General features: G+C 39.9%; 2 protein-coding genes across 7 annotated transcripts in view; one reads left to right on the top strand and one right to left on the bottom strand.

Moving 5' to 3' along the window:
- Positions 1-14101, bottom strand: part of LOC105391359 (PDZ and LIM domain protein Zasp) — a 107308-nt gene that overhangs the window by 45112 nt on the left and 48095 nt on the right. For 4 of the 6 annotated variants that reach the window (XM_048629276.1, XM_048629278.1, XM_048629279.1 and 1 more), the window contains 4 exons: positions 13831-14017; positions 13276-13396; positions 12768-12883; positions 9623-11646 (listed from right to left, as the gene is read on the bottom strand). The exons of the other annotated variants lie outside the window; for them this stretch is intronic. In XM_048629276.1, coding sequence (XP_048485233.1) covers positions 11569-11646; positions 12768-12883; positions 13276-13396; positions 13831-14017 — 502 coding nt within the window. In that variant the 3' untranslated portion in view covers positions 9623-11568. Of the gene's footprint in view, positions 1-9622; positions 11647-12767; positions 12884-13275; positions 13397-13830; positions 14018-14101 lie in introns of those variants that run through there. 6 annotated transcript variants of the gene reach the window in all.
- Positions 981-8776, top strand: LOC105391345 (ceramide phosphoethanolamine synthase). Its single transcript, XM_048629295.1, has 5 exons — positions 981-1626; positions 2093-2297; positions 3364-3650; positions 6627-6819; positions 8074-8776. The coding sequence occupies exons 1-5, from the start codon at positions 1161-1163 to the stop codon at positions 8501-8503; spliced, it is 1581 nt and encodes a 526-aa protein (XP_048485252.1). The 5' UTR covers positions 981-1160; the 3' UTR covers positions 8504-8776.

Below are 14101 nucleotides of genomic sequence, written 5' to 3'. Positions count from 1 at the left end.
TTTCCGAAGAATGCTGAGGATAAGTTGGGTCCATAAAGTGACGAACGAAGAAGTTCTGCGACGCGTCGGAAGCTCCCGAGAACTCACCTTGACTATAAAACAGAAGAAGACAAGTTATCTAGTATCATGTGCTCAGACACGATCGATACCGAATTCTTCAGGTCATTGTGATGGGCAAGGAAGACGGGAAAAGACGTGTAGGCAGAAGGAGAAAGTCGTGGCTCCGCAATATAAGAATAGACGGGAGTGGCCAGCGTAGAACAGGTGATGCGCTTGGCGAAGAATAGAGAGGAGTATGCAGAGCTGACCGCCAATGTTAAATAGTACTCTTTGCCGCCAACCTCCAGTAGTGGAGAGGCACTAGAAGAAGAAGATATGTCTACCCTAAGGCCGCATCCACGACGCCAGCGGGCGGCGGCATAGACTAGAATATTATAACTGGCGGCGGCACAAGCTGTTCTCGACGGCAGATTTTATATAGAAACCACCTAGCCTGTGCTTCTCGTTCTTCTCGTTAGTCGAAGGATTCATATTCAGCCGCGTACACACCGGGCCAACGAACGCCAACGAACGTTTTTCGTTGGCCCTCGTTTCTGCAATCTGCCCTGTATTATGTATGTTAATATCCATCGTTGGGATAACCGTTGGCGTTCGTTGGGCGTTCGTTGGCCCGGTGTGTACGCAGCTTTCCTTGAGCCAGTGTATGTAACATGTAAAAACGGCGGCGGCACGGCATTGCTCACATCAGCGCAAATTTACAGATAAAAGTGGATGAATCGCTTGCGAGTACCTCTGACTACCCCTTCGGGGTACGACTATAGTCGTTATATGGATGGATACTTATGAATTTTCATACAAGCCGATAAGCACACCATTGCCGAACAAAGCGTTAATGAGTTATTATTCTGAGCCCTGCCCCACCACCCCACATGTCAAACACAGATTATAAAGTAGTGCTGCTTTTTGTGTGCAATGTTTATTTGTCACTGTCAGTCTGTCAGTGAAGAGCTCAGTAAATTTCACAAAATAGAAAATTCCTCTCGTGTTTAGAAGAATTTATTAATTATTTCTCTAGAATTGAATGTTATAAGTTATAACTAGAAACTAAAGCTATGTGTTAAAACAAAACTGGTGGAAGTGTGTAGTTTTAATTGTGAAAAATGGCAACCGATATTGTTAACTGGAATAACAAAGACGTATTAGATGTGTTACACAAAGAGAAAATATGTAAGGAAATTATAGATATTTGTAAACGGCATGACATGGACGGGCAGTGCCTGCTGTCGCTGGTGGACCGTGACTTCTACGAGTACCCGTTCAGCCACAACGGCAGCACGACGCTGGGCGAGCGCAAGCGGTTCATCCTGCTGGTGAAGAAGCTGCAGAAGAACAACCGCAGCGCCATGTTCGAGCTCGGTCTATCCGAGGACTACGTGCTCAGCAACCCTTCCACAAACATTAATTTCCTCGGCACAAACCTCTCTCACCTCAGCTATAATCTCAGCAACGGCAGAGAAACTTCAGAATTTCCATTTATAAAGAATCCTGAGTTTGTCTCCAACTACGGGCCGGATGTGAAGGCTTCCAGATTAAAACCAGAGATTTGGAAGACGGCTATAGCTCTAGGTATTTGATCATTTTACTTACAAATGTAATTTATTTACTCAATTCATTATCTGGGAACTGATCCAAGTTTGGAACATGTGCATCAGTACAAGCTTACTAAATTACACATTTCTAAATATACTGAAGGGAAAATAGTGATGCATATTTACATTACAAAGTCTCTGAAAGATGACAATAAGCTTACACATATTAAATTGACTGAGGTACTCTATGCACCAATGAATAGTAGATGCCGAAATGCTCTTCTGCCTACCTGCCTAGGGATTCCTATTTTATATGACAAAACTTTGTGTTATGATGGTATCATTCACAAGTTTGTCATTTTAAGTTTCCATTAATTATAAACTTTCTCTTTACAGTAATTAAAGTTTTATTGCTACCATTTACATCCAAAATATTTTATATAACAATATGGGTAATTTCTTTGATGTATAAGTTATATTATAACAATTTGTGTTAATTGTAGGCTATGTGTTCCTTGTGACATGGGTGACAGCCGTAGTGATGGTGATAGTTCATGACAAGGTACCTGATATGAAGAAGTACCCGCCACTGCCTGACCTCTTCCTCGACAATGTGCCACACATTCCATGGGCCTTCGACATGTGCGAGATCACTGGCTCTCTCCTCATGGCCATTTGGTTAATAGTTTTATTCTTCCACAAGCATCGGTAAGTTGTTATTGAAATTTATTGTGTCTTGAAGTTAAATCTAATATCATATCAAAACAAACACACACAGCCCATAAACATTTACTATAGGGCATGGGCCATCTCCAAAACTTTTAGTTGGGTTAGAGATATCATTTCAGTACTCTGGCATGAACAAATCAGAAATAAAAAGGTCTATGGAGTTACAATGATAATAATGTCAGTCATCATAATCTCACAATCTTATATGGCTGTATCTATGAAATATTCAACAATGAAGGGCAAGGATCAATGGGCAATGATATGACCCTGTTATGACTCAACATCAACAGGACAGGCCATAGTATACTTATTTATCACATGCATTCATGTTACTTTATTGAAAAACTACCCATTTCCTCTCGAAATTGAATGTACACTTCATTACTTTCCTCTCATAACACTGTTGTGGTTAGGAGAAGGATTATTTTATAGTTATACACACATTATTCACACTTATTTTAAAATTCAATATGACCGCCAAAAACCATACATAAAAGAGTGATCTCAGCTGTGGTCCACTGAACCTGACAAAAACTATATTGTTCAAAGCAGTGCCTAATTACCTAAAGATGAAATAATAATAGTATTTCATCTTCAATGTCCTGAACCTAATGACCTGACTCTGACGATAATAATAATGACGTAAATTTTGCATAAAGATCTAAGGTTCCCGACATTTTTTTTCCACAGTCACATACTGACTAAATTATCTAACAGACAATACACTCATTCAGTCAAATTACATACAAGCTTCTGTATTCAGCGTCTGCGTAAATTAGGGTTCCTTAATACCTACTTGCATGCCTTTACCGCAAATTGGCCTACACAGCCGATACTGTCACAGAGCAGTGAACCACAAAGAGTATTATTTATCAGTGTGGTACTGTGGTACCTTATTTGGTATAAATTATCAATTGTCCCAATTAACCCAAGGTTTGTTGGTAATGTATACCTTGGAAGAGGCATAATGTTCAGCAATCGATTTCAAATTAACTGACGATATCAACCAAGGCTCCTTCAATGTAACATTCTCATTATCCCGCAGGTTTATCCTTCTGCGAAGGTTCTTCGCACTGGCCGGGACTGTGTTCCTGCTGCGTTGCTTCACCATGCTCATCACCTCCCTGTCTGTGCCGGGGTCGCATCTCAAGTGCGAGCCGCGCTCCTACCCGCCCGCCGACGACCTGACAGTCTGGGGCCGAAGGATCCGCCAGGCCTACGACATCTGGTCCGGGGCGGGCATGTCTGTCCGGGGCGTGCGGACCTGCGGGGACTACATGTTCTCGGGACACACCGTCGCGCTCACGCTGCTCAATTTCTTCATTACGGAATGTAAGCGACCTTCAGCTATATGTGGTTTATATCGGAAATAACTCGTTCGCCCTTTCAGTAGTAGCTCTAGTTACCGACCTTGGTCGCAGAGAGAGCTTGCGTAAATGTCGTAGGCCAATATTTTTTCTCTTTTCTTTAGTAAAAGGCAGTGGCGGCTGGTGCCTCAGATACCCGGTGGTGCACTTTATGAATTTAGTAATTTTTGGAGAAAAATAGATTAACTATTACAATTAGAAGTAAAAAAAATATAAGTATATTTTACCTTATTTATTGACGCGAAATAGCTTCTCCGCCGAAACGAAAACAACACACGGAAAGCAAAATAAAGCATTTAGTCTCTCACATCCACATAACCATTTCTTTTTATTGAATATTTCACTTTTGAAAATTCAGGTAGGTAATTAGGTATAAATTTAATTTTTTGTTTTGCACTAAAGGCCGAGGCGGCCCAGCAGATTTAATGTCCAGTCTATTTTGCAATGTCCTATTGCTTTTTATGAAGTCAATATTGTATTTTGCACTCATTTTCACTCACACACACACATACACACTCACGAAATCTTTATTACTTTCTTAGATAATAAGTAATTAGCAAATTAATTACGTATTCGCGCGCGAAAGGTGAAACTGACAATGACATGACAAGTGCATCGTTCGTAGGTCACGCCACCGGTCAAGGCCGCCGCCCGCGCCTCCCGTCCCGTGGCGTCATTCGTATTATTTCGGCAATTTCCGGTCGCGTGCGGCGCACGAATTTATCCTAGAACTCCATACAGTTTGTACTGAGCATCTTCCGTCTCACGCGCCGGGCGATTTCCATCCTGTTTCATACTAATGTAGGAGCTCGCTCCGTGCGACAATCCGAGAGCACGAGGCCGTTTTTGTTCAAGCAAAAATAAGATCTAATTCTTTCGCAGTAGAAATCAAAATAGGCCAGCTCGATTTAATTTAACTCGTAACGATAATCAGATTTATGTAATTTCTGTTTAGGGTAGGTATTACGGTTGTTATATTGGTATTTTTTGTGAAGTTTTTTTTACACGTACCTAGTATGTTATAGGAAGAAGGAAGGTTATTAGATATTTAGAAGGTTTTTAAATGGTAGTGCGTTGCACGGGCGCACTTGAGGTGCAGCCGCCACTGGTAAAAGGAGCTTGTATTTGGAAATGTTTATCAGATAATGTAAACAATGTGTTGGAAGTTAAAGAACTCTACATGAGTTTACTAATAAAATCAATATTTATTTACGTACAACCTCTAAATAACAATGGCTTTGTTTGACGATAACTTTCGTATGTAACGTTAATGGATCAATCCTTTGTCATTGCGGTCTACTTGTTTAATTTATTTATCATTCACTAATTTATTTGGCCTAAAACATCACATTATTTACACACAAGATTAGCATAAGTGTGTTAGTTGGAATACATATTTATCTGTGTTGTTTTTAAATGCTGCGCTATTACTTTCTAAGCACCTACGTTCTTAACTATCGTTAACTATTGATAATTTAAACTAGGTATGTAGGTATGTTTATGTTATGCATGAGATAAACATTATCATTTTACGCACATGGGTTGGTTGTCGGTATTTAATATACGTTTCGTTGCGTCAATTGCAAGTAAACATAAACATATCAAGCAAAACAAGGAAGTTGTTTTTACATTTCGTCACAGTAAGTAGGTACCTCCCAGCCACGCAGCAACAACCTGCATAATAAATTCCTAAAAATAAAAGTCTATATTTGTGTATAAAATATTCACAAGGCCTATTAGCATACTGATATACCTGAGATGTCTCTATTTTTAACTTCGTATAATAGGTAGGTAGGTATGTATTCTATTCTATTCTCTGTGGGGGTGTAAGTACCTGCACCTGGCTCTCTCGAATGGAACCTTTGTGCATATCCCCAAGGTCTAAACTGCCTTCCTAAGCTTGGACCATTTCCACACCACGCTGGTCCACTGCGGGTTGGTGGGTTCACATATCTAGATGTGCTAGATCTAGATATGCAGGTTTCCTCACGATGTTTTCCTTCACCGTAAGAGCGATGGTATACATTGTACTTAAGTTAAAAGAACTCATTGGTACATGTCAGCGCCGGGATCGAACCCGCATCTCTGGCGTGAGAAGCGGGCGCTTACCCGACTGAGCTACCACCGCTCTAGGTATGTATTATTGACACCCAATGCTCTACATCCAAGTACACATACTTAAAAGTAGGTAGGTATATCCAAGTATTGTTATTAAAATTAGTCTTGCTGCTCCCGGTATAGTTTGCGATAGTAAATAAACATTAAATGTGTTGGAGTGAGTGACTATAGCGTTGCGGCCCCTCGTTATACGGGTGACTGAAGCCGCACGCCAATATGGCCATTCAGCTAGAATAAAGCTTTGTAAGAACTTAATGAGCGAAGTGAAGCGACTATAGTTTATTTCAAACAGCATGACAAAAGGTCAAATTTAGTTACGATATCAACCAATATTCGCACCCTTGCTCTTGTGTTGAATCGGCATATCTCTATTTTTTACGACCGAATGGTGTAGTGGTTAGTGATCCTGACTGCTATGCCGAAGGTCCCGGTTTCGATTACTGGTTGGGGCAGACATTTGTGCTCGGGTCTTGATATGTATAAATATGTTTCTATGTATTGGTGTAGACATAATATCAGCAGTCCGATTCACATATTACAGACTCTAGTCTAGTTTAGGGACGAATGGCTGTGTGTTAGATGTACCCACTATTATTATTATTGATCGATATTTAAAATAAAGTATCACTATCGGCATTGGTCGCATTATAGCCTTATTTTTACCATTTGTCTATTGCTATGTAAAACCGATCCTATTTATGTAAATGAGCCCAAACATTCAAGTTATGTCTATTGTTATACGTACCTATAAAATCAACCCTATTTATGTATCTAAACAATCCACAACATCCAAGTTTCACTAACACACTATTCCCTATTCCAGACACATGCCGCAGCCTGTACCTACTCCACATCCTGACGTGGGTGATGAATATGTTCGGCATCTTCTTCATCCTGGCGGCTCACGAGCACTACTCCATCGACGTGTTCATCGCCTTCTACATCACGTCCCGCCTGTTCCTGTACTACCACACGCTGTCGAACAACCAGGCTATTATGCAGAGTGATTCGTCCAGGTAACGTTGTTTGATTCTATGTATCAGAAACTTCATCAGCCGGGCATATGCTGAGTTGCAGAAAGGAACTTTACGCTAATGTCGACCTTAAAATATGTATTGCTGGCTGTCTTTGACAGTATACGGACAGCAAGAGACAGACATACCTAGATTTAGGGCGGCTTGCATTTTGTTCAACTTAAGCTCAGTTTAAGCGTAAATCAGCAAAATCCTCTTGCACGATCTCGATTTAGTGTCAAATCTCGATTTAGACAAACGTCAAAATTAAACCGGCAATATCTCGGTTTTACGCGTAAATCGAGATTTAACTTCTTTGTCAAATGTCAAAAGCAATCTTTGAAGTATTCTGTTTGGTTGTTTTGTTGTTAGTATTTCTAGTTAACTTACTCGGTAATATCAAAAATGTTTGAGGCGATGGGATATGCTCCCAGCCAATGCCAGTACTCTATGCAGTTGCGGAAGCCTCCAGACTACGTCACACCTTATAGAGTGCCCTAATGCCCCAAAGTGCAGTCAAGGAGACCTGATGAAGCTTAAAGTTCCTTTCTGCAACTCGGTATTAGAATCATTGAATTCATCAGCCCGTCATAGCCTATTACCATAACTATTCGTCTTACCTTTCACATTATGCCACTACTGGCTGCCTGCATAGCGGATTTTTCCGATTATAAATCTATTTGGTGATGTCGTGATTTGCACTACTCGTGGAGTCGTTACAAAACGTTTCATGTTAGTTTCTACGTAAACTCTCGGTTGGTCGTAATCAAATCGATCAAATGCATGAGATGTGCAACAAAATGAAGTGATTTAAATAATGATGCAGACTTCAGTGGAAACTTTTCATGTTTGAAAACACTTGCGCTAACAACATATTTACCTTAGTTCCAAGTATCCAAAGGTCACATATAAAATGTTTTCGTTTCTATTTTACTATCGTCTTCAGTATATTATTTTATAAATAATACCAGTATACCTAATCTGGATTGGTAGGTCAATTATGTTTTATTTGTATCACCAACTTAAAAACAAACTCAGTGATTTTATTAAATAATTACCTAGGTACCTAGAAATATACGAGTAGGTACTTCGGTACTTTAACTGTCAATATGTATTATAAAACAGTATATTCATATATTATTCATTATCAGACAAAGACATTCGTGATAAGCACGCGTTCAGTGACACACATTCTCGTCATTTCTCGTGCCTTGTGAAGTATACAATACCCCTACTAACCAATTGTTAACATTTCAGGACGCGAATATGGTTCCCGCTGCTATCCTTTTTCGAATCAGAAGTGGACGGGATCGTGCCCAACGAATACGAGGGTCCCGTAACCATCATCAACAACCTGCGGCTGTGGTGCATGCAGATGGCCACCGACGTGAAGGAGTCCACGGCAGCCAAGATATGCGGCTCTAAACTGCAAGAGGGCGCCGCCATGGGGGAGTATTCCGTGGTGAAACTGGTCGATGGCATAAAGAAGAATCTCAGCCTCGTCGAAGAGTTCAAGAGCTCCCGGCAACGACTGGTCACTCTCGACAAGAACATACAGGCGACGCTGCTAGAAGATAGTGCTCCTGATGAGCTCAGACATCGCTCGCTGCAGGACAAGCAACCAGAGGACGCCCTCTTCAAAGACTTCAGCAATCCCCCCTCGCCCAAAGCAAAGAAAACTATATGAAACAATGTAGAGGCTATTTATAGAACTTTTAGCAGCAATTTGATTGTATACAAAGATGTTAGGAAGACTTGAATATTTTACATTTCCATTTTAGATTTTATATCGTTATTCCATGTTATTATTTGTGTACTGTACCTGTATCTATAGTTGATGTGATGTAAGAAGTTATTTATTAAATTTTGTTTGCTCAATATTGATTGAGAAATAGAAATTTTATTCTTATTGTAAGTGCATGTGGTGCATCTTGAGAATTAAATATTTCAACAGATCAGATATGACCATTTTTATTTCGATCCATGTTTTTTTTCTAATCAATAAGGCATTACGCCCTTAAGTAAAGGTACAATATGAATGGCAGCTTAGGAAGGAGCATAAATAGACTTACAATAAAATTTAGAGTGACAATAATAGAGTCCTTCCCTTATTTTAATGGTGGGTAAGTGTATATTTGCACCTGCTTGCTACAAATTCTTCTCGGAAGTGTATTTTGTTTTCAACTCATTTATCATCCATTACATAAATTGCATGATGGGAAAATTTATGTGTATTTTATGCTTAATAGTCTCTTTACGTGCACGCATCACATACCTAATCGCACTGATATCCCTGGCATTCTGCCCGTACTAACGTGCTCTCCTTATAAATGATCATCACCATCATAGTTGGTAAGCGTTATAAATAAATTTAACAAAATCATATCGGCTCTCCAGTCTACTGATGGTGCCACAAGCCAGGTAAATGCACTTATAATTATGAAAAATGCATAAGTATATTTATGGTTAATTTTTCCATCCCCATAATATCAACATAGTCACTGGAATCTAAATAGTGAAGTTAAGATTTCGACCCACCTAAACCTATAGTGCTTGCTATGCCCTGCTTAGACTAGTTACATGTTCAGTTCACCAGCAGATCACCGTCGTTCTACCCAGAGAAGTTAATAAGCTGATTGTAACTACCTACTTATGGCTCTACCTCACCACAAATATCCGGATCGGATGAGTGTGTGATTCTTATGACATATTGTAGTAGTACCCGAAGCAATTTCACCCTTTAAAGTCAGCGTCCAGAGAGCGTTTACCATTATACATATTTAGATATTATAAATAAAAAAAACTATAAAATAAAATATTTTATTTAAGCTCAAATATTCTTATAAATAATAGATGATGTGTAGGTAATTACTAATTATGGTCAATAATTCTAAATAAATAATTCTTACGATTATATCATAAAAACACTCATGCCATTGTTCCTTTACGGGATAGGCAGAGGTACATCTATGCACCAACTTTTAAACTTATCTTACATCATGTAATTATATATTTATTACAAAATTTAGTAATTCTTCAACCCAAAAAGTATAAAATGCCTAAACAGTTACCCATATAGATGATACCATCTTTACAAATCTTAATAAATACAGGTTTGTAGACGTAAAGTACTTTCTTATCTATTTTTATAGATGAATATTTCATTCATTAGGTATAAACTTCCTAACCACTTGGTGCACCAATATGAATCCAATGTTCTCCCTTGGACTTGAATCCAATGTGTGACATGTTCACACTTTATTAATTGCTAAGTACTAAATGTTAGTAACTGCTTACTGCAACATTCCGGAAGCTGTATACAAAGCCTTAAAACTTGATTAGAATAAATAACCTGTAAACAGAGTCGCGATTTTGCAAGTTAACATCTTCAGGGCATTAAAAGCATTTCATTGTTAATTATATCAATTAATTGCTAACAATCAAAAGATTACCTGTGATTATGTACATCTTCTAGTAATGTCCCGTGTCTCATTAACACTATGATTAAAAAATATATAAAACTATAAACAAAAAATATATAAAATGTCTCCTTGGAAGACATTACACAGGATACCTAAATCTCAATTTTGATAAATACACTATGACTAGGATGTAATATAGTAAACTGACTAATCGGTAATTTCATTAATTGCATTAAATATCATTTATTAACCTTTAACTTGACAATGTTGCTTAATATATTGATAAACAAGATTGTATACAATTAATAAAACGCATAAAATTATTGCGTGATAATGTATAGGCATATTATAAATAGCTCTTAGCACTCCTGTATTCTTGTCATTAGCACTGTCTACTTTTGATTTCCTTTTTCGATCGAATTTTTCCGCCGGAGGGTCGTATTTTTCTTCCGTTTTTACAGCACTTGTTTTATTAATGCTGGGTTCGTCCCTACCTTGATAACTAGACGCATTCATACTCTTGGATTCAGAGCGAATGATTTGTTCGTGTACGTTACTTTCTTTATGAAGTAGAGTGTTATCGGCCTGTGCCGTCCCCCGCGTCGCCTCGGTTGTCGGTGACATCGTCCGCTCCTCACCGTCGTTTGAATGCTCGTCCAAACTTTTTTGTAGATATTCATCAATCTTAGTTAGCTGTTCCGGTACGATAAAGTTAGCAAGCGGGCTGTGAGGACGTATCATTGGCTCAAAGTTGTAAATATTACTTAAGCTGTCCACGCTCTTCTCCCGGTCACACATCGCATCAGATTCAAATTTATTTCCCTTGCACACCGAGTTGACCATTTTGTAACTTTGTAAATCTTCAAAGTCGTCTTTTATGTATTCAACCTGCGGCGGCAACGGAATAAACTGTGAGGGAGTGAGCAGCCGCGGCACGTCGAGTTCTGGCACCACGGGGGTGAACCTGATCTTGATGACGTCCTCGTTAGTGATGGTCTCGGTTTTGGTGACGTCATCGACGTAGTCGCGGGCGGTGGGCGCGGGCCCGGGCGACTCGGTGACGTCATGGCGCGACGAGCTGTGCACGCGGTCGACCGTCACCTTGCTCAGCAGCTTGCCCTCCGTGCTCCGGATGTCGGAAAACAGCCCTCCCTCGAAGTGGAGGGGCGTTTCCAGTTTCCTGGTGCGCTGCGGGGAGGGCGTGGCGGGCGGCGGCGGCGGCGGCGGCGGGGGCGGCAGCGGGGCGGGCGGCGGGCGCGGGAGGGGCGACACGGGGCGGAACGTGGTGGTCGAGTAGACGGTGTCGGAGTGGTACATGATCTGCGGGCTCCTAGCGCGCGTGCAGTTTGCAGAATGGCCGTCCTCCCTTAGCGAAGAAGCTCTGTCCTTCGAGGTTCTTTTTACACACCTGGAATCGATCCGACACGGGTCAAACACATGTTTTGTGGGGAAAACATTAAATTTTCAAATGTATGGTCAGTTTTGTTGAAGTATTTCTGCGCTACAATACAAAGTATGTTCTAAAAAACGTATAACAAAGATAAAATAGCCAAAACTACATAAATAAATTCATAAATTGCTCGATTACCAGATTGTGCAAATTCTATAATTCTACGTAAAAAAAACTATTTAACACGAACTTCCAGTCAGTTGGGAAGTTTGATAAGTTCACAAACCATGTTGTAATTTATTTACATTATCCATGTTAAGAAAAGGAGACACACAGTAACTAAAGGATTGTTGTTAATTATGGGATATCAATTCAATGTCAGTGTATTCATGATCAATGTCTATACTAGTTGTATGTAGAGACGTAATATTTTTACACAATGATTACGTTTTAATTTTTTTCCCTGTGTGTAAAAGAAAAATATAAGGTGTAAAGTTAAATTAAATCTCTTGTGAATATTAAAATGTTATGTTGTAATTAAATATGTTTATGGGTACAGGATATAAATCGATTATCATTCTCCTAAACTTGAGTAAAAATGTTACAGCGAATGGCAATGTACACATCAACAGTTTTGACTATTTTATTTATCCCTAACGAGATCATCATAAGTAAAGTATTTTTTAATGTATGAAAAATTTAAACGTGTGGGGATCAACAAATCTGTGTAGACCAATGGCCGCCCCCAATAATCAATGTAATTAAATCTGGAATGAGGAGGTAAGTAAAATATTGAAGACAGCACAATTTTCTTTTATAAATAAGAAAATCATTTCACACGCACATAAAGAAACAATCTGATAATGGCGGCCGTTGCTGCCACATAAGTGGAAAAGCCATAGAGTCCATACACCTATTAGAATACAAAGGAGTTTCAAGTGCTATACTAATAAGCCGAGAAAGCATGAGCCCGTCCACCATTTTCATCAGTTTCTTTATCTGATCACAGAGTAAAATTAGCTGCACCTTCAATTCATCACCTACTTCTCATTTCAAATTTCGAACTCAACTATTCGGGCCGACCACAGCCTTGTATGTGTGTGTGTGTGTGTATTTAGTAGGGCTCGCGTCATACGCACCGTGCAGTTGAAGCACTGACTGTGGTAGTTATTGTTGAGCGCCTCGACCCACCTGTCGCCCGCCTCCACCGGGAAACCGCACGCGAAACATTTCGTCGTGAACAGCTCATTCCAGTCTGCAAGCATAGAGGTAAATGTATAGAGGTGCTTGTACAGGGTGAGAGAAAAGGGAAGTCGTTAGAAGGCGAGTCTGATCGTCATTCTGAACAACATTAAATTTCATTTCATATAGGTATTAGGCATTACAAAGCAGACAACTGCTTAAGATCGTTTTAGGTGATACGCCTTTGTAGGTACTACGTTAATTAAGTTACAACTTGTTAATTTGATTATAATTTTTGGTGTACGAATTAAGAATAATCTATCTATGTTCCATTGTTTTTCAGAGTGACTAGTTGATTCACCCCATTTCGGCATTCACCTTTTTCTAACACCCTGTATGCACAAGAAACGCACCAAAACGAATCCAGTTCCTGTAGAAATTAACTGGCTATATTTCTCCACTTACCTGCTTCACAGTAAGGCAGTCCATCCTCTAAGAAGAACGGATTGTTACCGAATAGTTTGTTGCAGTACACACAGTTGAAACACTCTGGGTGGTAGTGCTTGCCGATAGCGTTCAAGCAATCCTGAAATTTTGGGAAACACGTTATCAATGTAAGATTTAGGATAGACTTTTGTGTTTCTATATTGTGGTCTGTACGTTTGGTAAGGATCGTAAGTGAAATAATCCATGCTACGCCTAACTATCTTTAGCAGTGTCAGTCATATGTCCCAAATCTACACATGGGGTGGACAACCCAATAGGATGCTCGAGAGCAGCCTGCCTAGTGACGTATGAACTGTACTTTGCAAGTACATGCACACTCTGGGCAGTCAGCTTTGCCGCCTCCTGCCGTGTTTATTAAGACTCTACAGGGTGTTGCAAAAAGGGTATTCTATGTCTAAACCTATAATATGTACCTACAGCATGTTATATCTAAGCCCAAAAACTAAATCAGAATATCAAAATTCGCGTAAGTATACCCTTTTTGCAACCCCCTGTATAACCCTGAACACTTACGCCCTTAATCTTCCCATGGCACTTGTCGCAAGCGGGCGCGATGTACTGCTCGAAGCAATACTCGCAGTACAGCTGTCCGTTCTCCTCCACGAAGCCGATGTCTTGCAGCGCGCGGCGACACGTTGCGTTCACACAGACGAAGTGGTCCGGGCACCAGATGCGGCCGAGTGCGGTTATGAACGGACCTCTGGTTGGATTAGTTAGGTGTAAGTAGAAGTAAGAGTAGGTTTATGTTTGTTTGTATACAAAGTGGCGCCTCTAGCGGAAATTA

Source organism: Plutella xylostella, chromosome 22, assembly GCF_932276165.1.
Source record: "Plutella xylostella chromosome 22, ilPluXylo3.1, whole genome shotgun sequence".
NCBI lineage: Eukaryota > Metazoa > Arthropoda > Insecta > Lepidoptera > Plutellidae > Plutella > Plutella xylostella.
This window is presented reverse-complemented; position numbering and strand designations above follow the sequence as displayed.

Bases quoted from the DNA above. Each gene is read 5' to 3' on its own strand.
- LOC105391345 (XM_048629295.1), top strand. From the start codon at position 1,161: ATGGCAACCGATATTGTTAACTGGAATAACAAAGACGTATTAGATGTG. The intron at 2,298-3,363 runs GTAAGTTGTTAT...ATTATCCCGCAG, and splicing joins TTATTCTTCCACAAGCATCG to GTTTATCCTTCTGCGAAGGT. The intron at 3,651-6,626 runs GTAAGCGACCTT...TCCCTATTCCAG, and splicing joins CAATTTCTTCATTACGGAAT to ACACATGCCGCAGCCTGTAC.